This window comes from Pituophis catenifer, unplaced genomic scaffold (genome assembly GCF_029215685.1).
Source record: "Pituophis catenifer annectens isolate HBS135680 unplaced genomic scaffold, rPitCat1.0.hap2 SCAF_1, whole genome shotgun sequence".
In the NCBI taxonomy this organism is placed as follows: domain Eukaryota; kingdom Metazoa; phylum Chordata; class Lepidosauria; order Squamata; family Colubridae; genus Pituophis; species Pituophis catenifer.
The window spans coordinates 249,780,451-249,807,446 of record NW_027256881.1 but is presented as its reverse complement, the minus strand read 5'-3'; the positions used below and the strand labels follow the sequence as shown (position 1 = coordinate 249,807,446).

Sequence of the window (26,996 nt, the reverse complement as noted above, 5' to 3'; positions counted from 1 at the left end):
TTTAAAAAAACAAACAAACACCAATTATTTTGGCTGGTGAAATCAATGTAAGTTGCAAGCCATGTGCAATATTCAGCCTAAGTGTTGGGGGTGGGACATTTCTGATTGGTATATATTGAGAAAAAAATAATCATTTATACAGCAGTTCATGCTAAACTTTAGGGGTAAGAATCTGTTTAAAAGGATGAGCTTATGATGGTCTTGCAGTACCATTTATTTGTTTACTTTTGTGGAAAATCTAATTTATTGCTCCATGCGGTGAGGACTCTTCTCTTTCCATCTCATAGCCATGCATGCGGATGCTATTGAAAGAACACAAAAGAAGTATAACTTTCCTTTGTGTGTGTGTGGCTTTACCAGTGCCAAATGCTAATTTCTAAGAGATGACAAAGAGATAGTACAACTTTTCAGTTATTTTGTTGTGGAACTTGAAAATCCATCCAGATGGGTAAAGTTTTCATTTTTGCCTCTGTTCTTTCCTGTGGATTTTTTTTTAATCCTTTAATTTAATTTGAAGACTTCCATTGCTCCAGGCTGGCCACAATCCATGCAAATGACTGCCTCTTTACTATTTTACCCTTTGCACATACCTACGCATTCTTCTCAGGTTGCAAATGCTTATCACAAAGTCATCACCAAGAATAATGCAACTTCTTCATGAGTAAAGAAGTACATGTATGATTCTGTAACACAGGGACGATAAAACAATGCTTATGAAGCAGTATGCTGCATACTTCCAATTGCTGAACAATGTCCCTGCTTATTGGGTGCCTATAATCCAGAGAACCAATTGGTTTTCATGAAGGCTCTAAAATCATATGTGACCCTTGTGTGTAAAAAAAAAAAAAAGATCTGTGGCCATCTGTTATCATTGGTCTATTTCTTCTCACATGTGGAATTATGTGCAGTATGAAGTGAACTGTACTGTATATGATATAAGCCAAGCAGCTGTTTTGTACTGGTTATGACTGGGCTAGCCCTTCTATGCAGCCCAGTTCATGTTAGGACATCAACAAATGGTTCTATACACGAAAAGGGTTATGTGCAGAAAACAATTGGCCAGCTTGCATGCATGAGCCTTAAAGTCAACAGTTTGTTTGTGCTTTTCATCAAGCTCCAAGAGCCCATCTGTAATTTGTTTAATAGAGTTGGATTACAGTACCTGGTTGTTTATTCAATCCAATAGAAGCAAATGTTTAATATTTAATTGGCAGGGAAGGCATTAAGGAGTTGAGGAGGCTTCTGTCATATCCAGGATAAAGAGATCTGGAGATTCCAAGGTGATAAAGTAAATCCTATTCCCTGTATACAAATGCCATCATAAGCTAAACCCAATTCTAGAAATGAAAAGCAACCAAAAGAGAATCACAACCAACACCCAATTATCAGTGGATGTTGACCTATGAAACAGATAGTATCTAAGAATGACTGTAGATGCCCACTTTATCCTGGGTTTCTTTAATTACTCTCATTTTCATATCTGAAGAAACATGTTTTCTTTACAATTTTGTTATAATTCCTACCATTTAGCGATCAGCTACTACTTTATTGTATAGAATACAAGGAAGTAACCTGCTTCAGAGGCAGATTTAATGAATGTTCTGTGCACCTTGCAATAAGATATTGATCAGCAGTAGTCAGTTTCTGGTGCAGTACGAAATTTTAAAATTAGATTATTCTACTCTTAACATATTAAAATATCCCAAATTTTATTTGAATCTCCCTCTAATGACTGCTGCTAGTAGTAGCACTAGTAACACTAGTAAATTCCAGTGCAAAAATATTCCTTCATGTTTGCACAAGTCTCTGTTTTCTCCAGCTTTTACAGTCCATCTTAAGGAAGAGGCAGATTTTTTTTTCTAAAGGGTTTTGGAATGATTAAAAGGCTACTGAAAAGAGTAAAATGGGTGCATTTGTGCATCAGATATCTAGCTGTCAACAGTTTAAGAGAAATATTTGATGTTCTTCCTGTGCTTGGTGCAACTTTCCAGTGTTTAAAAGTAAGGCACCTGTTCTAGGCTACCAGATGAGCTAAAACAAATGAGCTCAGGCCAAGTCTAACCATGTAGTAAAGGTACGATAGAGGATAATATGTCTGTTTGTTGACTAAGGTGATATGAGCCTAAGTACCACACCATTTCATTTAGGATGGTCTAGCTGTCTCTGTTTGGAGGATTCATTAGAACCCGCATAACCGGCTTCACTATAGATTGCACTACCTACCTCATAATGGATAGTTTACTTCAATAGAACTGTTTTGCCTTATTGAAGGAAAAAGTGATTCCTGATCTTAGTTGCACAGAAGCAAAATTATTAAGCCAACGAGGTATATTTGAATGCAGTAAAAGTCAGGTGAGATGTTGTGTTTGGTGAGCATATTTGCAGTTTTCAGCGCTTGGGGTGAGCACTTTCACAAAATGGCTGCCAAAAAAGCACTTACCTACTCACATTCATTGATATGTTCCATCACAAAACACCCCCATGTATCTAATGGCAGATTAGTGATGGTACTTCCTGCCATCCCATCTAATAATTTCTCCTTCCCCTATCTTCAAAATGCAGTCTGTAATCTCATGTCAGTTTTGCCTTTTTCTTGGAACCTCTTCAGTCAGCCACCATTATTATTTCCTAAGAATGCCTGTGGGCCCCCATGTGAGTCCATAGGCAGTCTAGAAAATCTATATGTATAAACAGTTGTTTGCAGGAAAACAGCTTCCCGCTGTTTTAATTACAGAAAAAAGCTGGTGGACCATAGAATGTATGACATGTCATCACTTAGGAGTCAAGTTTGTTCTTCGCATCCAGAAGGCCCCTGAGTCTATCTCCAATATATTCAGGGGAAACTTGGAAGTGGAATTGCTTCCATTTAATAAAAACAATATGCACCAAGCAGGACCAGTGGTTATACTCAGTAGAAGTCAACTGCTCCATCCCAATGAGAATAACCCTAAACTTTATCCTTCATTAAATGGTAATTCTACCCCAACTCATTCCATGGCCAGACTGGTATTAGACTTAAGACAAAAATGAAGATATTCCAGTCTTCAGATTTATAACCAACTTAAATAACTGATATAATAAATGCTTATTTGTTTTAATTTGGGGCTAGTTATTTTCATGTTCTTTGGACTGGAGCCCTTGCCCTTTTTGATAACTTTATCAGGACCAAGAGCAGACAATTTGCATTTCAGACCTTTTCAAGAGGGAGAGAAAAATCACCAGAGATTTCATGTGAACAGGCCCTTTGTTTATGAAAAGGAACAAAGACCAGAAAAAGCACAATGCTATTTTTGTTTCAATCACTTAATTTAACGATGTTTGCTGCAATGATCAAGGCATAAGTGTGATTCAGCTCCGCATAGACCAGAGAAAGGGATATATACACATTACATTTCCATGAGTACACCATGAATATGGAGTTTACATAGTAATCTTTCTCCCTTGTGCCTGTTAGATTGAGAAATATTTTTAGAGGTCTCGCTAACATTACATTAAACATTTCTCTGCTGAGATTGATGAGGCTGGAGAAACTACTGTGTGATTGCATGATAGCATACGATAGGAAGTCTGAAGTCTAAAGCATGATGAGGTTAAGGAAGAAAATATGGCTGATGGATGCAGCTTTATTATACAGAGTTTATAATGCTTATTCACATCTTATAGAGGATCATTTGGGATGGATCCATTCTGAACTGAAACAGCCAAGCATAAACAATGACCCGTTGCTATTTTTGATTCTTTTGAGGCACGAAAGTGAGATTTTTCCAGATTTTAATTGAAAGTCAATTTCCCTTTGGCTCTCTGCTTTTGCTATGCCAGAAATAGAGAACACAAGTAGGAACCAAATTTGAATTTGAAGACTTGTTTACTTATTTCCCAAACTTGCACTGAATTTGAATCATTACTGGAACGTTTCATTCAACCTTGACTTAACTTGACTCCCTTTTAGACCATAATGGTCTAAAAGTCTACATTTCTTTATTAAAACATATGAGTTTGAATAGGATGCCTTGTGTTTTCTCCTCCAAAATTATCTACAGTATACTGAGAGATTAGGTTAAAAAATAGGGACTGACCCAAATTAACCCCCTCAGTGGCTGAGGTAGGTTAGATCCTGCCGTTCCCTGGTTCTAGGCTTTCACATTTACTGTGATACTACCCTGGCTGTCTTTTCAGCATATTCCAATTCCATGCCTTTGTACTTAAAAGAAATAACTCAATGACAAGGCTGTTTATGATCATCCCAATTTGAAATTCTAGCTTCAGTAATACAATGCCATCTCTCTGTCTAGGAATGTCTAAATCCTGGATTCAGTCATGTGGGACTAATAAATAGAGGCAACTGTGTTACAGCTCCTTAAATACCAAGATTGGACAATCATTCACTCTGCATGCAATGAAAGCCTAGCAGCAATGTTATATAATTGACTTTGGAAATTTGTGAATGTGAACGTCAGTCACCCAATTGAAACTGGGTAGGAACGAAATGAGCATCTCTCTACCTTGTGGCATTATCCAAACCTATTTGCTTCACTGAAAATGATGCAATCACAGGTCACGTTGACAGCCATTTGACTTTCAATGGTCATTTTCTGCACCAGTGCTGATCAACATCAAAGCAGCTGCGCCCCCCCAAAAAAACCCAAAATCCAAGATAATAATCTGATCAGAATTCAGAATTATGTCTTAAAATCAGAACTTGTAATAAGATGGGAAGCCTAAAGCACTGGTGATTTGAATCCTAGAGCTGGTGATAAAAGTGTATACTAGGCCACGAACAGAAAACAAATGATGGTTAGCTTGCACAACTAGAAAAGGCAGCAAACGATCATTTCATAGGGATCTTTTCAGTGTACTTTTTCTTACTCTCTTATACATGATGTAAACTTCTGCTAAGGTCCTTCTGCATCTGCTATTTTCATTAACTAACCATTCTCACACTCATGGTTCTTCACGTTCATTTCCACTCCATGAATGGCATAGATTATCACCATGTTGCAGTGTTTATTATCTAAGAATGTATCTAAACTCAGGGATCTTAAAGGGTAACAGGGAGAGGTAGTACCCACATTAAATCTCCCTCTCCCAGCTGTACATTGAATGTAATATAATATCCTTCAATGTCTGATTTGTGCATAGTGCATTGTAACAGAGCATTGCTATGGTTTTAGTATGATTTCATAGATAGGGCCACTATCTATGATGGGCCGTAAGTACTGCAAGACCACTTCAAGTTCCAAGATACATTTTGGGAAGTGCTGCTGGGAACAAACCTTTTTTTCAGGATTACCCAACTGGAACTTTCCAGAGTTACCTGTAAATGAAAGACTGCCTGACCTTCTCATACTTATTTTAACCCCTTGGCTTCAGCGGTTAGTAAACCATTGTGCTACCTCATTCATTTTTAGAGATATGAGATATTGTGTCTCTAAAAATGGGGGTATTGTCTAGGAGGGAGATCACAGTTTTGGCCAGTAAGATTTGAGAGAGGTTATTTGCTGAAAGATCTTTACTGGGACCTACACTTCCTGGAGGGATCCAATTCAACACGCTGGTGAGTAACTACTCACAGGTAGGTTGGGTTTAAGGGCCTTTGGGTTTAGTATGCTAAGCTAAAATTTATCAAGATAAGCTCTATTGCTAGAAAGATAACATTGAATCACACACTTAGATACATGCATAAGATAATTCTAAGTTTTATGAAAAAGCAATATTACTTTTTGGTTCAAAAAGCTAAAAGTATAAAGTTTTGAGATAGTTAAAATCAGCTTCTGTGTAGAAACAATTGAAGTCTTTACATGTTCTTCATGTTTCTCTTTTTCTCTCTTTCTCACTATTTGGTTTATTTATTTGTTTCTTTATTTACTCCTATATGTTGCTTCCAACTTATGTATGTTACAGACTGTCACATTTTATATTCTGAAGTTTTTCTTCAATTGTCATCAACCTGAGTTCCATACTGGGCAACAGAAGGACATTAGAGTACAGTTCTTTAAATCCAACACAACAAGGGATATCACAGGCTGTAGGTAAACTCCACTGAGGTTGTGACACACACACAAATCCTGATGAAAAAGGTATAAATACCAAAAGAAAAAGTAAGTACTTGATGCAACATGGCACTAATTGGCTATGTTGTTCTCTTTAGTACTATCTGCATGGAAAACAAGTTAAGTTGCATAGCTCTCCAGCAGAATAATTCCAAAATGTATCCGCTGTAAGAGGATTCCACTACTGCTTTCAAAATCACTTCTGTCATAGCTCGAAGCTGTACTTGTATCCATCATCTTTCTAAGCTGTCATTTTCTCACGTCATCATTACTTGTCTGGGTGTTCTTGTCTCTTCTGTAATTCTTCTCTGTTATAATTAATGGCAAATGTGCTACCCTACCCTTAACAATCAAAATGAGTCCATGGTTTTCAGTGGAACTACTCCTAAGAGAAGGTACTTAGTATCAGAATAAGTCATCTCCTTTCACAGAAAACAATGGAGCAGAGTTGGAGTCCTTTTGGAATTCCACTGGAGTTCTGGTACACATAGATATCTAATGTTTCTTTCTGAGCACAGTCTGCTGCACAAGGCAGACAAATATTTTGTTGATCTAGAGCCTGACTGAAAATGTCCCTTTTGTTTTCAATGAAGCAAATCTTGATAGTGCTTTTGTGTTTATTTCTCAACAAAAGAGAAATAAATATATGGATGTATCATTCTGAATGCAGAAGGCTGGATCCTAATTTATCATATATTAGTTGAGCCTAACTTAAGCCACATTGATTAAAGTATTAGTAACTAAAAACAATTCCATTAGAAATACACATAAAGGTAAGGGATGGGGTGGGAAGAAGAGCAAACAGAAAGGATATTAACAATTCAGCTCAAGAACCCAAAAATTCTAAACTTAACAGTGTAAAGTGCAATTTCACAAAAACTGAGTTAAATGTATAATTGTATTAGAATTTTACCACATCTAATGAAACCAGGTATATAATCAAACCAATATTTTCATTTGGAACTAAACTAATAGCTAAATAACTTGATCTCAGTTAGTGCATAAACAAACATTGATTTTTACAAAGAAAGAAACTCCTATTTTTAAGTTAATTTTAAAAATCCTTTATTTTTTAAAAAATATTTTTTAAGTTTGGTTCCATTGTGTCAGTCTGGTCTTTGGCAATTATGCAGATAAATGCCCACCATCTCAACCTTCTACAACCAATAATTCATATTTCTCCCAGGATAGTCCAGGCAACTCCTAAACCCCATTGATCCCTCTGTTCTATTCTCTTTTTTCCACTTTCCTCAATTTTGCAAACATTGTTATTTTTTCTACTCCATTGCCTGCTCACATCTACAGTCCAAAGTAAATGTGACTTTCTACTTTTTGGTCATCCCTTCAAGTGACTAATCAGGACATTATTTCATCAAGGGCCAACTGGATTTTCTTGAAGTCCATGGTACTTAATAATGGTTTCTAAATCTATTATTTAAATCATTTATATTCTATCTTTTGATCTCTCTCAATGTCCAGCTTTCAGAGTTGCATATTACTTTTAAGTAATATGTTACTAAAGTTTAGCTTTACTAAAGTAAAGCTAAAGTAAAGCTAAGTAATATGTTACTAAAGTAAAGCTGTTACTTTAATTATTCTGATTTTTGTTGTCACAGAAATACCCTTGATCTTGTCTAACCTTGCTTTCTTCCCATGAATCAAATGACTCGGCTGTCCGTTTTTATTTCTGAGTCCCAGAAAATCAAAACTATCATCTACATTCACTCCCTTGCATCAACTATGAGTTCATTAGCGAGCCAGTTGACGTTACCTTTGTAACTTTAATCTTTAACTTTAATCCATATTGTTCGCTTTCCAGGTTTGCTTTTTTAATGAGCTCATTTCAGGCTTTTTGCTTCAGCTAAGAAAGTAGCCTTGTCTAGGCAACTCAGACATTAGTGTTTAGCTTGAATTGTGTTCTAGCTGACATCTCTTCCAGTCTTGTCGTGTTTTATAACAGATTTGCTGAACAAGTTAAATGAATATAGGAACAAAGCGTGTGTTCCTTCTCTATTCTGAACCACCATATCTCTCCCTACTCATTTTTAAGAGTAAGTAATTTGTGCTTTCTTCTGCATCTCTCTCCAGTATACCCTCTTCTTTGTGACCTTGGAGCTGTCAGCTATTTAAATGCTGCTTCTCCGTTAGCTGTAAAGCTTTTTTCTGTACTGGGTATTTTCCAGTATGGCGGCTATTTCACTGAGTCTTTACTTTGTAAGGGAGTCAATTCCTGAATATGTTGTCTCTGAAAATGTTTCTGTTGTTTATAATCCATCATTACATTTGTAAAGGCAACATACATTTATATAACATTGATATTCACCAGAAATTAATTATAGCAGATAATATCCTAACATTTATAACCAAGCCATTGTTGGTTATACAACTGTTGAAAAATATTGATTTTTCAATATTGATTTCTTGATTTCTTTATATGGTCTTATGCCTGAAATATTTACTATATGGTCATCTGATATATAGTAACTAATCTGGCCCATTTAAATTCACATATGCCTAAACCATCCATTTAGTAGGCTTCATTTCTGCTTTGACCATTTCAATTTTCCCTTGGTTCATACTTCTCACATTATGTTTTCCAAATTGTATATGTCCTTGAAAGATGAGGAGTCCTCTTTTAGTGAAGGCATCATCAGTGGCCAGACTCTCTTAAAGCTTTGGTCTGGTCATATTATCACCACTGTTTCCTTTCCAATAATTATAGGGACTGCCTTCCGATATGAGATTTTCATCATCTGGTATAAATTTGTTTCACTTTTCAGCCATGTTCATATAATTGTGTGCACTTTAGTACATAAGTGGTTTGCCATTCTCTTCTACCAGATTAGATTTTGGAATTCATTCTTCTAAGTGGATTGGCTTTCAACTCATCTGCAGGGCCCCAGGTTCCCTCATGCCTGTCATGGATCATCTTAACCTCCTTATCAGCAAAAATGACCCTCCAACTCCATCAGTATTACTCTTAGATAATATTAAATTTACCAAGCCATCCCATCATGTCAAGTTTCTAATTCACACTAGGCATAACGTAGTTTATCACTCTGTTAATATTAAGTTAAAATATTGTAAGGTTTCTTGGCATATCTCCTAAGGTGTTGGATGAAAATTTTATTTTAGATTGCATCATCTGCATTTCTGGCTTCAATAAAGTGCTTCTCTGAATTCTAAATCACAAATGCAGATTTTAGAAAGAACAGCCAGTATTCTTTATAACTTGTGCCCACAGGGATGGTGCAAATAATCTCTTGATAGAGTTTACAGTTGCTCATTAGTGAAAATGCACAAATGAAATCATTCAACTGATGGGACAAATCTGATCCAATTGTCAGTTACCCTAGTGATTATCTCTTAAAATGTTCCTTCCCTTCAAAATTTTAGTTTTTGATATCCATTTCGCTTCATAAAAACTCTTCTCCCAAACCAAAAGGGTCATGAGCTTTCGCCCCTCTCCATCTGGTGACCTCATGATGCTTACATCTGTTGATACTTGGAAACCAAACAATTTTTATGTTTTGAAATGTGGTCCTGCCCACCTGTTTAGGTTTTCTTTTAATGTCACACTGTTCTATCCACAAGTATTCTTAGTGTAGAGGAATTATTTTTTATGTTGTGATGTTTTGAATTATGCTTTCTAACACAGCTGTGCAATGCTTTGTGTTTTATTGCCATGCCAATTTAAGAAAACATACAGCTGCTTTAAAGCATGCAAAGAGATGGCACATTCTCACTCGCATGTTTTTGGGACTCTAATTCAAAGCACATACCTAATGTGTTAAACCTTTTGCAATTGAGCATATACTGCTCAGTTTGGTTTCATTTTTTAAAAAAATATCCTATATTTTGTATGTACAGAATTTGCAAGAAGAAAGAAGCAGAGGCATGGGGAGATGTATATAATTCCATGTTTTGGGGGGTTTTTTTGTTTTTTGTTTTCTCTTTGCAAACACAAGCAAACAAAATATAATAGAAAGCAATAAACCTGAATTGGACCTTTATTATATTTTGAAGAATTACGTGAGTCAAATGTTATATAAGGAGAAAAATAATAATATCCCTTATCAAGAAGATAATAATTGTCCTTTGTATTTTTCGTCTACTGATATAACTCAGATTCACTAATATTAGTTTTGAAACTCAGGCCTCACTCACCGAAATCATCTGGATATAACAGGGTTTGATATTTGAGCTTTTCTGGCTCTTTCAGGGTCAGTTCTTATTTATTTCCTGGGTTGGGCAGCCATTGTTGCTATATTAGAAAATTGAGAACTGTGGGTTAAGGAAAATGGGCACAGGCCATTGATTGTTGATTCTGATGTAATGTCTCGATTCCTTCCTTGAATTCGGAATTCAAGTGAGAATCAAGTGAGTGGAGGATAAATGTTGGGCATCATAAAGTTATTTTACGAGATGTCCAGATATCTTTTTCTTAAATTATTTTAAAAAGAGGCTGAAATTTCCAGTATCAAACATGGTTTAAGAGTTCAATTATCTTGGCATAGTTCATATGCTGTCTTAAGAAATAAACACATAATACCGAGTTTATAAAAGTGCCATTTCATGCAACCTTCCCTTTTTTTCTGGAGGATTAAATGAATCAATTTTATTAAAAAACATGTATTATTTATTAAATGTAATTATTTACATCCTACCAAATGTCCACAAGCTCCCTTTTCTTGGCCCTTTTATATATTGTGATTTAATCGCTCTGTTCTGTGGTAGAACAGATTAAGTGCTTTTAAAATTAATTTTTGTGAAAAATTATAATTCTCCATGATAATTTACAAAATACTATAAGACACGACATTTCCGTCTAAAGAATGGCAATACATGTACAAAGATTCAAACTACCGGTATCTCAAAATCCAAGTATTACTTTTTGATTGGATGAAAATATTAACAAAAATGTGAATGATATAGTAAAAAATGAAGCAATCTGTATTTGCAAGCAGATAACACAGAAAACATAGGTCTGGGATTGGCAAATTTTTCAGGTGGCAGGTACCATTAAGCAATTTTACATAATGACACAAATCACAAGAAAAATAGAATTAAAACCATCAAATTTTCACAAGTTCCTCCAACCTCATGACATGTTGGCAATCTCACTATGAAATCTGTGGAGATTTCAACATTTGCACCTAAGATCTTGTGATATTTCAATATTATCAGCTGAAATCTTACAAGGTTTTGAAGATCATTATACTCTAGTGAATTAGCAACCTCGCTGAAATTTTAGCTTTTACATTAAGTTTTAGTTTTGCATTAAAAATGTGGTTGCTTGGATATTCTCTAGAGATGTTACAAGCTGAGTGCTGTTGCCAGTTGTCATTAGGTTTTGAATCCAGTTATAGTAAAGTTAAGGAGAATCAGTGACTTGGCACTATCCATTTATAACTGCTTGATCCAACAGACTTCAATTTTTTAAAAAAGCCAGGTAGAAACAGATCTGGTGAAAATTCAGTATACTAATTTGATAAGGCACAATATAATGCCATGCCAGGCTATTTCTGTACTATCATATCTTCCAGGTAATTGTAAAGATAAATGTAAAATAGTTAACTCCTAAATAAGCTATAGAGTCAGTATAGCAGGTATAAACTACAGAATTGTAAAAATCAAAAGTAATTTGTCCACCAATTCTACCTACTACACAAGATAGGAAGTAGATTCAGAGCACCTTACCTAAAATTTTCTAACAAGAATAAGAAAGGAGATCAACTTAGGAAGAAACATTATTATTACCACTTTTATTAAATGTATTTGCCACCCATCTCGCAGTTTGAGGCATCCTAATGTTATTTGTATATGTTATGCTCTTAAAATTATTTAAGTCTCAGAAAGTTTTCACATTATTTACTGATGAATACACTTGATTGTTACATGGTCTCTTATAAATGAGGAGATTGATTTTACTAATTATCCATTATGAAGCAATGAAACAACAGGCTGTGCTGGACAAGTTTGAGCATTAAATTCTAGCATAAGAACAGAATATATTAGGCTTCATTAATTTCCCCTTTAGCTAAAACTGGGTAGAGACACTTCTATGTCTATCCAGCTATCTTTATGTAATAAGCATTGTGCAACTGAGCATTTGAATGATGCAATTATAGCATGTCAGTTCCTCTGAAAAGGTTACTTTTACATAAGGTGATTCCTTCTTGGCCATAGTGAACTATGCCATATTTCACCTATATTCTTAATATACTAATTTGCACTTTAGTAAAAATTTTAAAAGAGCACTTTAAATTGCTTTGAGATTGTGAAGCAAGTCACACAGAGGAAACAAAGTCAGTTCTCTTTAAAAACATGTAGATGGAAACATGTTTACAAGCCATTTTTAATCATGTGCCATGTATGTTTGTTTTTCAATCTCATTTGATTATCCAGAGATACCCAGCATCCCCTGCTGCCATAGAAATATGTGGGGCGAGACAGGGGCGGGGGAAAGAACCATCAGTCAACTTCTCGGCACATGGATTTTTACTGTGGAAAAAAAATCTATGTTCTGCTATCACATTTTCATTGCATGCTACGTGTGTCTGCGTAAAATGAGTGCCACTGTTTTGTATATACGGAAATGGATAATTTTGTTCAAAATTCACGCTGGGGAAAAAAAAATGTAAGACAGCAAAGCTAGAAGTTACTCCAATACCACAGTCTGAATCATTGTGAGTGCCAACCTCAAAAAAATGTTGTTAGTTCTAGACAGCTAGATGAGAAACAGATCATGTGGGTGCCAGCTTCCATCCTACTAGATATAATCACATTTTTAATTACAGACTTCTGCTCACAAAGTTAGGAGCCATGTTTCTAGCAAGCTAACATTCTCTTTTTTCTGTTTTTTCCCCCCATTAACATTTTTCCTTTAAACAAGAGTGCCCTGCACTTCACCAAGCTACCCAGGACAAATGTGTTCATTTTTCTCCCCTCACATACTGTTACCACCTAGTTGTGGAACTCTACCAAGAGATTTCATGTCAACGAAAGCATGCTTAGTGTTTCAATAGCCTTCTGCTTATATGTTTGAAGATTCGAAACGGAATGGGGAGGTGGCCAAGGCGGCGCTGGCAAATGAAGACTGTCCCCACATAGACCAGGCTATGTCGCCTGAGGAAGGTCTGCCATATACCCGTTCTGGCACTCGGGAGAGATATGGACCTTGCTTCCTCTTATCAACCGGGGAATATCCCTGCCCGCCTGATGGAGGAATAAGAAAGGGTATGTAGATAAGGTCCACTAATCACATAGATAGTAAGATAGTTTAAGATTATGATTTATTGGACAGTATTAAGTTTGTTTGAGAATATTGGTTTCTTGCACTAAAAGTAACAGTCAGACATCTTGATCCATTCATCAGACAAGAAATGGGCATGGCTGAAATTTGCACTGGTGTACCCTTTGAGGATAATTCCATCTGATAAGGATGTCCGACATATTCTTTCATTGTGCATTATGACCTTAATGGTGATATGACTCCACTTCAGATTTCTTCCATTATTTTTGGTATTATGGCACTGCTGGGCCAGCCTGGTGCCAACTGTTTCATCACCACCGATATTTTCAGACCTGTAGTTTTGCTGCTAGTTCCTTCTTTAACTCTTCTTTCCTGTAAGGCAGGGGTGGGCAACTGGGGCCCTTTTACAACCTGTGGACTTCAACACCCAGAATTCCTGAGACAGCCAAGCTCTCAGAATTCCTGAGACAGCCAAGCCAAGCTGTCTCAGGAATTCTGGGAGTTGAAGTCCACAGTTGCCCACCCCTGCTGTAATGTTTGTAGAGGCAAGAAGGAAGGTCCTCTATGGCAAATGCAGGTGTTTTTTTTGTTGTTTTTTTTTTGCAGTGGGAAAGTGATCATTAAAACATCTCTTTGCCATTTCTCCTGGCAGAAGCTCAAGTCCCTAATGGGCTTCAGGATCCTAGTTTGGAAACCACCAAGTTAAGAAAAGCTCCCTCATCAAGCAGGCTAGTCATCAAGGGATAGTATCTCTTCCTGCTTGTTCCTGAAACACATGAAAATATTATATTGTTGAAGTTAGTAATTAGTAGCTAATTGGACAAGGCAGGCATATTCTATTATTTGCCCACCTCCGTATTTTATGACATCTAAGTGAAAATTCCTAGATAAATTAAAAAGGCATAAATGCTTTATAGTTCAGAAAAATAGCTACCATCAAAATTCTACCGCCATTTTATGCTCCTTTGTTCAGTTGTGTTAATTGATGTTGAATTTTTGTTTTTTACTGCAGTTTATTACTGAGCTCCCTGAATATTTCTTACAATATTGCCTGCACATATGAAAGGAAAATAAACAAATGGTGGCATATTTAATCTAAATCCAGGAGAATTAAAATAGCAATTCCTTAAGGTCACACCTATGATAACTTTAACAAGTGGGGGGGGGGAACCTACATTTTCCTCAATTAAATCAGCATAGGCAAAGGCTCTGTTGTGGTCATGGTGCTTCAGATGAGCAGTTCCCTCATATTGAACAGAATACTTAATGTGCTATATTCAGTTTAGTAAATGCAGAGCCTTGACTTATATTTTGGATGATTGTCACAAAAGCCTTGTGGATTGTAACTGCAGAGTATAATAATATTACTACAGACTCTGCAAAAACGGGAGTGTGGCCCAAATCAGTTCTTTACCAAACCTGTAGGATGCATTGCATGTTGACAGAAAAAAAAGGGAGGGGTGGCTATAGAGCAGGGGTGTCAAACTCGCAGCCCATAGGCTGGATGCATCATGCGCTGGCCATACCTGGTTTAGCAAAGGGGGGAAAGTCACGATACGTCACGTGACGACGCGAGTTTGACACCCCTGCTATAGAGTATACTTAATTGTAATTTCACCATTTACTAACAATAAGATATAGGAGGGTCATTTTACTTTCTTATGAAAGTTTTTGCTTAAGTTTACCTTTGTAGCAAAAGTGTTTTACACCTGATTCTATACTGGAGACACGTTGGTCATTTTTCATTCAGCTTGAGCCCTGGTTCTTGGTTCAGTGCTTTGTGAGTTTGCTTCTAAAAGGTTCCCCTTTTAGGATGACAAATGGATAATTCTCACAAAGCAACTGAAAGAATGAGGCTCCACCCAGTTGATTGAAAGTGTGGCCAGCTGGCCGAAGGAATGATAAATGTCAGCATATTGTTGGCTTGTGTTGGGGTGGGTGGGGGAATATTATCAAGGACGCCTTTAGTGTTTCTACAGATTTTCATTCCATAGATTGCATAACAATGCCTCTGATTTGCTGAGCTGTTTGGTGCATGACTAAAAAACTGGCAGAGGGAAGAGGAAACTGAATGCATGCAAAAATGCTGGTAAACAAATTGAGTAGTATCTCTATAGCAACAGAACTATAAATGCTTTTGATAGAGCATTGGGGTGGGGAGATAGAGACATTTTTAGTATCAGATAATACAATGTGAAATGCCAAAGGTTCAGTACAATCGCATACAACACAATGACTTGGTAGTGTGACAGTTTCTCTATGACAGATTGAGGGTTTGCATTTATTTAGAATAGAATAGAATAACAGAGTTGGAAGGGACCTTGGAGGTCTTCTAGCCCAACCCCCTGCTTAGGCAGGAAACCCTACACTTCATTTATTTCCAGCTCCTCTGTATCATAGCAGGGGGAACATTGAAACATAGGAATATTTTTTCTTCCACCATTTCTAGCCAAGGCCATGTTGCAAGGGATACTACTCTTGGCATGTCAAAGCATGAAAGATGCTGCTGCAATCAGGCTGTACTTTACTGAGTTTGACCATTCTGTTGTTGATCCAATATTCTGTGATTTTACCTTTTTTTTTTTTTCCTTTTAAAAGAAGGTTTTGAGATGTTATAAGCCTTAACAGCTTAGTTTGCAGACATGGAAAAATGGTAGAAAGATCCTTCAAGCCTGGAATTCTTCGAACTTCGTGAGACATTCTTGGTCTCCCATTCCGTAGCATGGATCAGTAGCAAAGAATGGTCTTCTAGATTCTAGTATTCTAATCATAAAGCTAATAAAAAGAGGGAAAAGAAAAGCAATGATTTCTCATTAGCTTATGTGGTGTCACTTGTAAGCAGATCCTGATGTTTGAAAGTATCACGGCTTTTGGTAGCATCTCATGGGGTTGATGTTACTACTGGGGATAGTAACACTTATCTCGGCCAGATCCTTCATCATGTAGAGCTAAATTGACACTATTAGTTGCTTTGGCGGGCCATAACACTGCATGTTATTGATACATAAGATGCTAAGCTGGAGGCACCACATAGTTTCTTGTGGTGGTGCACCCCATCCGGGTATGTGCTTTTCTCAGCTACCGGTAGATCCACTGGCTTTTTGGAAGTGGGTTAGATTGTCATATAGTCCAATGCTGAAACTTGCCAATGACTAAAGATTTTTGCTTTTCTCAGGATATTGTTGAGCCATAGGAACCTTACAAGAGTGTGAGCAAAATACAAGCAGTAGGACAAAACTTTGCATGGTGTCTCTTCTATGTTGAAAGCAATAAGATATACTTTAGAGAGGTCTCTAGCTGGCTGGCTGACTGCATGGGGAAAAAAATATTGATGGAGAAGAAAATTGGCTGCCTCTGCATGTAGCTCTTTCTCCTTTCTCCTCCTTGCTATAAAACACCCAGCTTGGTTTGAAAAGCACAGGAGAGAAGCTCAAGTATTGATTATATTCTTTACATGCAGATCTTTGCAAAGAAAGTCCTGTCATTGCTAAATATATGCCAACAGAGGCAGTCAAAGTGACTTGACATGGAGAAAACGAGATGGACAATGATGGCTTATAAACGTCTGGGTGGAACTGTGCAGGCATAGAAGACCTCTTCTTTGGACAAATGTAATCTCCCTCCATGCAAGTTTGCAGGATGATATATGTGGTTTCAAAAAGGGAGACATGCAGGATTTCTCTATGGCCAGAATGTAACAAATGGCAGATTTTTTTCGTTGTTGTTGTTTCATAGCATGAATTGCATGAAAAAAAAAAGAAAACCCCTGAGATTGTACAAGTTAACTTACTTTACTATTAAAGGGGTGTTTTGGGGGAAGGGTGGGGAGATAAAGTAATATATTTTCCTTCAAAGCTCTTTACTTTTACATATGTTGTAGTAGCAAACTGTAAAAGATATTCTAAAGCCGTACATTCCTTTGCAATGGATTGTTTATTTGTATACATGATCACAAGGGTGGATGGTTTAAAAAGTGCAATTGGCAGTCACATTGACCATGCCTTCATAAATTCATCACGCAGAACATGAAACTCAAGAACTTTTCATCCAACTAGACTTGTGTAAAATGTACAAACAATCTTCTTTTCTTGTCTGTTTTTGTTGGCATGCTTGTGAAATCTGGGACCAGTTTTTGATCCTGATGGAAACAGCTGGTCTAAACTAATTTTCCAGCTCTGTACTTTATTGGTGTATAGATCCAGTGTGAAGACCCTTTATGACAAATTGTTTATATTAAGTGATCAGTAAAGAATTCAACCAAAAAAGAAACCAACATTGTTTTTTTTAAAAGCAACCACAGCAACACCTGGGGATTTACAATATACAAATCAGGAACCTACTTCGATATAAACTTATCTCAGAGTTTTAAGAAACAACAAAATGGCATTGTATGCAATTTAGAATTCTGAATAGAATGCATGCACAATGTTATGCAAAATAATTCTAGCATGAAATAAATTTTGTATAATGGTTTCAATGCCTGCTGTATAGTGTAAATCAGAATTCCTTCCTGAAATGTTCAGAACGTCCCAAAGAAATGCTTTTGAAATTGTAAATAAATGCCATGCAAAGATTCCCAATGGAACAATCAAAGAGAAAAAGCTTGCTTATGCTTTGCTTGTAAGATGGTAAACTGGTGAGTGCCTAAGGAAGTCACCTCCCAAATCCTTGATACAACTCATGTCTTCAGTCTTCACAACACTAATAAATATTTCCATAATTAAATAGATAAAATCTAGAGATTGGTAGATTTCACTCTATTCCTTTTTTCTCAATTAATAATAAAAGTTTGGCTTTTTAGTTGATAATGTGAATTCAGTTTTTCTTACTACTGTGGTTCTCTTAACAATTGATAGCACTTAGAAAGATGTAGAATTAGATACCTTTTAATCATACTAAATGATGTTTTAATTACCTAACATTAAAGGTAGTGTAGAGGTTTGAATCATATCATTTTATTTCAGATTGAAAGAAAACATTTAGAATTTTTGTCATAAATTTGCTTGTAGTTAAAACAATGAAACAAAGGAATAAGTTTCATCACATCATAAGACCTAACTACTTCCTAGGAAGAAGGTAAGGCTATTGATGATGATGATGATGATGATGATGATGATGATGATGATGATAAAGCTTAGGAATGAAGTATTTCATAGAATAAACATAAAAGGAAAAACACAAGACAGTAGCAATAAGAGTTACATAAATATGGAAGCTTTACTTTTCTTCATCCCACTTCCAAAATTCTTTCCATTCCTTAAAACAAAAACGGCAGGAAAAAATTCCAAAAGAATATATCTTTCTTATACTTGAATGTTTAAGTCAGTATATTTAATAAGAAAAATGAGGCATCTAATGTAATAATTAATATATGCAACCCACATTTCTAAATAGTCTTTTAATTATCTATAAAACATGTATTCATATATAGGAATGCATATGTACATTCTTCAGAATATTGTATAAACTGATAAGAGCATGGATATTGCAGTATCAGGATTTAAGCTATTTATTTACATTGCTATCATAAAAACTCACATGTGCCTTTGTTTTTGTGTTTGTTTCACAATTATCAGTATACAGTATATCAGACCACGTGAGAATCTGTATAAACCTTCAGTTTCCAGAACAATAATTATTCTGTGATGTAAGTCTAAAAGGGAATTGCTTGAATATATGATCACATCACATGAACCAATGCAATACTTTGAGCACATGTCCAGCAAGTAACTGAACCAATTAGTTTTTTCACTAAATGGACACAAAGATGTCAAATAAACATAAAATCTTATGGAAATAATCATAATCTGACATCAGTTTAAAATGTGACATAAATGCCAAATTGGACATCTGTTGTCCTTTTTTTTTTCACATACTGGAAATCTCTTGAATATCTGCCTTTTAACACCCATTTACAACTAGTTATTATAGCCTCATTATTTTTCAAAGAACATGACTTTCACGGCAAGGAATTCCATTGCTAAAATATGCCTGGGCTGGTTGTCTAATAAAGTCCCATTTGAAAGCTAAACTTTAAAGGAAGTAATCTTGTGCTACCTAGGACAGCGAGTAGGAAGAAAAACACAAAGCAGCAGCAATAAGAATTACATGGATATACAAGAAGCGTTATCTTTCCTCATCCAACTGTTGTGGCCCGCCAGCAGCCAGCGGAGCTTGCAGCAGAGTTGGACAGTGAGGAGGTTGGGGAGGAACTTGGGCCACTCCTGGGGGCTGGGGAAAACTCGGACGAGGGCTCTGTGTCGGAGGCAGAGAGGGAGTTACACAGCAGCAAGGCAGAGGAACAGCTGGAGCCCGTTTCCAGTGTGCGCATGCGCAGAGCTGACAGAAGACAAGAGCAACTCAGAAAGCAGGGTCGACTTGGGAGTAAAGCCACACTTTGGAGGTGATTGGCCCCTCCCATAAGAACTAAAAGAGGAGCGAACGGGGAGGGGGCTTTTGCAGGAATCAATTCGTTCGTTCCGTGACTCTGAGAGACTCTGTGCCGGGTTTTGCCTTGTACTGCGATTGGAAAAAGTTACGTGGCAGTTTGCCAAACGAGATAAGGTGTGTTGAGAAATATTCCTTTGCAAAACTCTTTGGACTAACCTTGCTGACTGTGAATGAATGTAATTCACAGTCATGTAAATAAAAGAAGCTTTGCCGGGACCAATTCCTGCCTCCTGCGTGTTACAGGAGCCTAGGCCAAAACACCAACTTCCAAAATTCTTTCCAGGAAAAAATCCAAAAGAACATATCTTTCTTATCCTTGATTGTTTAGATTAGTTTAATCTCCTTGAGGAGTAGCAGAGGCTGTTTCCAGAGGCAACCTGTGGAGCTGCAGAGCTCTAAAGCTTTCTTATTCTTCATGCATGCCGTCAAAAAGGTCTCCAAAATTACACCAGCCCTGAGACAGGGACAGAGCATGTTATCTGCAATCGATGGGATGGAGAAACAGCTAAGTTTGAGCATAGAGAGCTTGTGAATTCCTTGGTATCTTTTTAAACCCCCTTTGTTCTTGGAGGTGGCAAAAGATTCCAGTGCTGGTGTTGATGTTTATGGTTGCACATTTTTCAATCTCTCTGAATCTCACACGGGAAAAAGACTCACTGGGAAATTTCCCCCCTGCTCTTGGGATTCAATGAAAGTGGGAGGTGGAAAACTGCTGAAGACATGATTGTACATGGAATGATAGCATCTTTCATAGGACCCCTAGCTACCTGGCAACCGAGTACGTACTAGAAAACCATACTACTTCAATGGCATTTGGCTGAAACTTTCATTGGAAAGTAATTTCCAAAATAATTCCCAGAACTAAAAAAACTAAGTTCTTTTTCAACAAATGTGGTGATACCAGAGATGTTTTATCACATATTTCTAGTTTTGACAGATGTGCCAAACTATAATTTTATACCATTTAAAAGGAACTACTCTTATTTAGCATTAGTAAGATTGCTTTTTTTTCCCCCACCAGAGAGTGGTTTACTGCATAGTCATAGATATTCTATATTTCATTTTCTTATTAATACTATAAAAGTATTTTATTTTGGGAAGCATATGAATCCTGTGTGGGTTTTGTCCAACGCAGTCAGAGAACTTTGATTTTTTTATATATATAATAATGTTTACTGAAGTTTAAAAATACAATGATAAAAAACTAGTAACAATTCAGAAAAAATACATAAAAAGCAAAAAGCAAAAAGTGCAGAGGGAGAAAAGGAGGGATAAAAAGAAAGAAAAATATGAAACGGATAGATAGACAGACAGACAGATACTGTAGTTAGATGAGAGAGAGAGAGAGAGATGATAGACAGATAGATGTATATTCATATATAAGATTTATTTACAGTTATGACATAAATTAAGGAAAGAAGTGTTTTTGTATAGTATTACAGAAAATACTAAATTACTGGGTAAAGTAAATGAAAAAAATATTTTGTTTAAATCTAAATGTGTATATATCTTTATTTCTGGTAGCTGTTAATGGACTTTGTTGATTAGTATTCAGTTGTGAATTTTTATGATTTGCTAATAGATAAAAGATGAGATACAATTTCAGTAATATCATCTTCTCTAACATTTCAGCCTACATTTACTGGTCTTAATGAAGGGAATGGTCATATATATGACTATATATATGTGACTTCTCCCTTCATCCAGACCAGTAAAATCTCTTCATTTTCTTTAAGAAGAGATTTTAGACTGAAATGTTAGAGAATTTGATGTTACTGAAATTGTATCTCATCTTTTATCTATTAATAAATCATAAAACCTCACAATTCAATCTTAATCAAGAAAAGTCCATTAATAGGTACCAGAAATAAATATAAATACATATTTAAAGTAAATCAATTTCATATTCCTTTCATTTACTTTAGCCAGTAACTTAGAATTTTCTGTAATAATACAAAAAATGACTTCTTTCCATATCTTATCTCGTAACTATAAATAAATCTTTAAAGCTTTATCATTCGAAATTCATTTTAAAAATTCATTAAAAGGTACCCGAGAAAACATATTGAAATTTAATCCCATCAAATAATGTCCTATAAATTAATTTCTCATCATCTATTCATCTCCTTTCGGAAACTCCTTCACAAGTTCAACACTTTCCTTCCATTTTAATACCATAGCTCTTCACTTTTTAAAAAAATAAAAGCAAAAAATAATTTCTTCTTTCCATATCTTATCCATAAACAAATCTTTAAAGCCTCACCACTGGGTGCCAATTTGCTTCCAGGTTCAAAGTGTTGGTTATTCCTTTTAAAGCCCTACATGGCATGGAGCTAAATTACATGTGGAACCATATTCGCCCCATCACATCAGCCCCTTCTACCCCCTCAAGCAGACCCTATCAGTTGAAGAATTCAAACCAGCACATCTGTGAAGACAGCCTTCTCAGCCCTTGCCCCTGCCCTTCAAATATTCTCCCCTTACAGGCAAGGCTGGCCCTGTTTCCTGCACTTTCTAAAATATCTAAAGTCTTGGCTCGGCCATCTTGCTTGGGGCTCACACAAAAGCATGCAGCAGTGCGGTTGGCTAGTGCCCTGAAGACAACTTTTAATGTAAAAATTTAACTATCCTTATTTCTTTTTAAATTTTATATTCAGTTTTTATGTTTTTAAGATTTTATTTGTACACTGCTCAGTCTTTCACATACTCTATGAGGGAGACGGGTAGTTTCTAAATGAGACAGGCAGGCAAGCAGGCAGTTCTGACCCAGCCTTAGCAGAAACAAGAAACAGACTCCTTGTCACAAAAAAAACCCTCTTTATTTATCTCCTGTGAATGAATGGCATTCACACACCGGAAAGTCCAGGCAGTAGTCCTTCAAAGAGTTAACTGCAGTAACAGACCTTATCAGTTCCTTGCAATAATTGCCAAGCCGTGAGCTCCCAGCCGCAAAGCTGCAAATTAAGTTCTGGCAATCAGTTTCTGAGGCACGAAACACGATGAACCAAATCTTCAGAAATCCAAACTGTTGTCTCCTACGATCACCACTCCCCTTTCCTTCTACTTATTCTGCAGCCTGGGAGGGGCCATTCAGTGTCCACGTGCATGTTGCTTCCTGAGTCGCCTCCTTGTCCTCAATTGTTCTCCTCTCCTAACAGCGCTGTGCATACACGCATCTGGATCAGGCCCCAGCTGTTCTTTCTCCCCACTTATCTCAGCCTCCAAAGGCAGCTAACTCTCTGGTGGCTGGGAAATGTCATACGGCCCTGGCTTTATCTCTGCATCCAACGCAGAGCATCCATCAGAGCCTTCCCCAGACTCCAGAACTGGCCCAAGTTCCTCCCCAACATCCTCATCATCTCAGTCACAACAGAGCCACAACAGAGACAGACAGGCAGACATTAGATGATTAGATGGATGGATGGATGGATGGATGGATGGATGGATGGATGGATAGATAGATGGCTGGCTGGACAGACAGACAGATAGACGATATATAATAGATGGTAGATGATAGATAGAGAGGCAGACAGAGACAGACATAGAGATTATATATAATAGATGGTAGATGATAGGCAGACAGACAGACAGACAGACAGACAGACAGACAGACAGACATAGAGGTAGTCCTCAACTTACAGCCACAATTGCGCCCAAAATTTCTGTTGCTAAGTGACAGAATTAAGTGAATTTTGCCCCATTTTACAATCTTTCTTGCCACAGTTGTTAAGTGAATCACTGCAGTTGTTAAGTTAGTAAAACGGTTTTTAAGTGAATCTGGCTTCCCCATTGATTTTGCTTGTCAGAAGGTCACAAAAGGTGATCATATGATTATATGACCATGGGGATGCTGCAATGGTCATAAGTGTGAAAAACGGTCATAAGACACTTTTTTCAGTGCCATTGTAACTTTGAACGGTCACTAGATGAATGGTTGTAAGCGAAGTACCACCTAGAAATAAAAATAAAATTCAGTGCCCTATCCTGCTCACATACACACACACCACGGGTGTTAGAAATCCTTGAGGCTTCCAAGCCCCGAATAGTCTTCCCCAGAAATTCCTCACACACACACCAGCGCCATCCCAAGGATTCAGTAGGCTATTCAAGGAAAACCCCATACCAGTCCACAGGGCAAAAGCAAATCTGCAAGACAAAGGCAAGTCCACAAGGCAAAGGCAAGTCTAGAGTTCAAGAAGCACGAGCCAAAATTTTGAGGTACAGAATCAAAATCTGGTAGTCAAGGAAAAAATCACTACGGCTGAAGAACGCACAGCAAGGAAATGGACATGTTGCTTCCAGCGTCATTTCAACTCCACGCGCTGAGGTAAATAGCCACTCCCTGGTGTAGTTCATCAAGAGAGGCAAGGATGCCGACTCACAAATAGCCTGGCTGAACTTTGTTGTGCCTGCCTCAGATTGGGAGTGGTAGGCAGATTTTCCTCATCTCCTGAAGACTTTGGACTTCCCAGCTGCAGCTGGACCTCTCCTGTCCATTGCTCAGCTGACCACTCATCCTGTCACTCCTCCTGTGGCTGCTCTGTTGTCCTTGGTCTTGCAACTCGTGGCAGCCTCCGGCAACCTCCAAATGGTCCTCCATGCCCGCTCCTGATGTCCCTGGACCTGGCTCTTCCTCATCTGAACTATCATCTGGAGAAGATATATATATATATCTTCTCCAGATATATATATATATTAACCTTGATCAAATAAGTCAACTGTATAAATCTTTTTATTTTTAAAAAAAGTCTTGATGTTTATTCCTTTTAAGTAGTGTCCCAGAAACTGATTTCTTTTCATCCTCTACCTTTTCTCAGGAATACCCCCATAGATATAATACATCTCTTCCCTAAGTCCAACGTAAGGAGATTGTCCATGTCACTCTTTTGAATTTTTTCTGATAATTGACACCTCCCAAAACTGCTGAAAAGATGGTCGTTCTTCCCGACTTCCCCTATCCATTTTACCACTTTACCCAGTTCTAAGGCAAATCTTTCCTTTATTTGGCTCTTTTTCATAAAATTGTATCTCTAGTCATTCAACCCTTCCCCGAGCTTTTTTAGTCTGCAATTTTCAATAAAGCAGGAGAAGCAGTCTTTCTCTCCATAGTACTAACAGTATGGCAACTATGCTGTGCACCCTTTGAAAATAAGAATCTTTGAACCTCACAGGAGGATAGGACTTCCCTGTTACTCATTAAAGCAGCCTGGTTTTTTTTTTTCTCCCAGGCTTCTAGATGGGACTGAAAATAATGTCACTTCTTAAAGATATATTTGAATGACTGCTAATCATTGCTAATTCCAGGGCTGACTGGACCTCAGGATCTTATTTGAAGTTCTCTAGTTGCCCCTAATCTACGGTATTCTTTTTTTTGACCCCACTGGCAGGATATAACATCTGGCCAAGCAGTTTATCTGCCTGAAAAGAACTGGCTTTTCTGCATTTCTTTACTGCCATCTAGTGATTTTTTTTTTCTGCAGACCAGATCTGATAGCCCTAAATAGTAATCATGCTTTCCAGCTTTGTACCTGGGAAACTCCCAATTGTGGACCTCCATGTCTGGTAATATAGAAGGAAGTTATTTTATTTATTGCATCTTAGGGCTGAAATTTATGAATTCTATTTTTTTTTTTTACTTAAGTTAGAAACAAATGGAGGGTGGGAAGAGCAATAAATTCTATTTCTGTAGTCAACCATACGATTAAACTGCTTAGTTGCCATATTGGTCGCTTAGATGTAAATAGCCACATTTCTGTAGTCACCCAGAAATGTTGTAATATTTAAATTGGATGTATCTAAAAGTTGGCAATAGATTGTGTTTAACTTTTTTGCTTCATGTTCTTTTTATTGTTTGCCTGGAATAAATAAAAATAGGCAAAAATTATTTTAGTGCTAAAAGTCAGGCATGAGAATGTTTCAATGTAATCATTGAATTGAATGAAAATCAATGTCATGCATACAGTACAAATGTTAGGCAATAAAAATACAGATGAAATCCATGTTAAAATGCATTTAAATTAACATTGCCATCATATCACTTAACATTTTAATCAAAACTTAATTCTGCTGGTTAAACAGATTCTAAACCTGAGATATAATAGGGCAAAAAATGTGCTAATCAGCTCCTTCCCCAATTTCTGTTGAATTTCATCACCCGTCATGAGATCTAAAGACCCCTCTCCCCCACAATAATTCATTTTGGGTAAGATTCATAATTTCCAACATTACAGCAGAAGGGGAAAGAGGTGACTCACTTGACTTCCAGTGTGTCATTCTTTGATTAACTTCAGGACAGGCTCCAAAATCAATCTTCAAATAGTTCTATAGTGAGGGGATTTGGAGGGCAGATGGAGAGCAATCAGGAGGAGACCTCTTTCAGCCTTCACAATCATGATAGGTTACAGGAGGAAAGAAACTTCCTAAGGGGAGTAAAATCTAAGCTACCAAGTTTCTACTGCTCAACACCAGCCTCTTGATATGCTGGAATGTCACAGCAACCTTCTGTTGTGGCCCATTGGTGGCCAGCAGAGCTTGCAGCAGAGTCGGACAGTGAGGAGGTTGGGGAGGAACTTGGGTTAGGCCTGGGGGCTGGGGAAAGCTCAGATGAGGGCTCTGTGTCAGAGGCAGAGACGGAGATAGACAGCAACGAGGCAGAGGAACAGCTGGAGCCTGTTCCCAGTGTGTGCATGCGCAGAGCTGCCAGAAGACAAGAACAGTTAAGAAACCAGGGTCGACTCAGGAGTAAGGCCACACCTTGGAAATAATTGGCCCCTCCCATAGGAAATAAAAGTGGACAAACAGGGAGTGGGCTTTTGCAGGAAACAATTCATTCATTCTGTGACTCTGAGAGACTCTGTGCCAAGTTTTGCCTTGTACTGCAGTTGGAAACTTTAGTCTTTAGTCTTTATTTGATTTATATACCGCCCTACTCCCAAAGGACTCAGGCCGGTGAACAGCCAAACAATAAAATACATAGATACAAAATTTAAAAAACAGAATAAAACCAAATTAAACAAATTTGGCCCAGACAGATTTAAAACACCCCAATCATTTAAAAACAGATTAAAATTTACGTATTAAAAGAGAAAAAGGGGGAAAAGATTAGGCCAGGCCTGCCTGGTGGAATAAAAAGGTCTTGAGAGCACGGCGGAAGGTGCACAGATCCGCACCTTGCGCAGAAACAATTCATGTGACAGCATGCCAAACAAGAAAAGGTGTGTTGAGAAATATTCCTTTGCAAA

At 37.2% G+C, this 26,996-nt stretch overlaps 1 protein-coding gene across 2 annotated transcripts in view; it reads left to right on the top strand.

Moving 5' to 3' along the window:
• The window catches only part of KCNC1 (potassium voltage-gated channel subfamily C member 1), a 186,681-nt gene that overhangs the window by 133,068 nt on the left and 26,617 nt on the right, over positions 1–26,996 (top strand). Inside the window, exons 3-4 of one of the 2 annotated variants that reach the window (XM_070957444.1) lie at positions 13,101–13,289; positions 16,766–16,830. In XM_070957444.1, coding sequence (XP_070813545.1) covers positions 13,101–13,289; positions 16,766–16,830 — 254 coding nt within the window. Of the gene's footprint in view, positions 1–13,100; positions 13,290–16,765; positions 16,831–26,996 lie in introns of those variants that run through there. The other variant, XM_070957443.1, reaches the window with a different exon arrangement.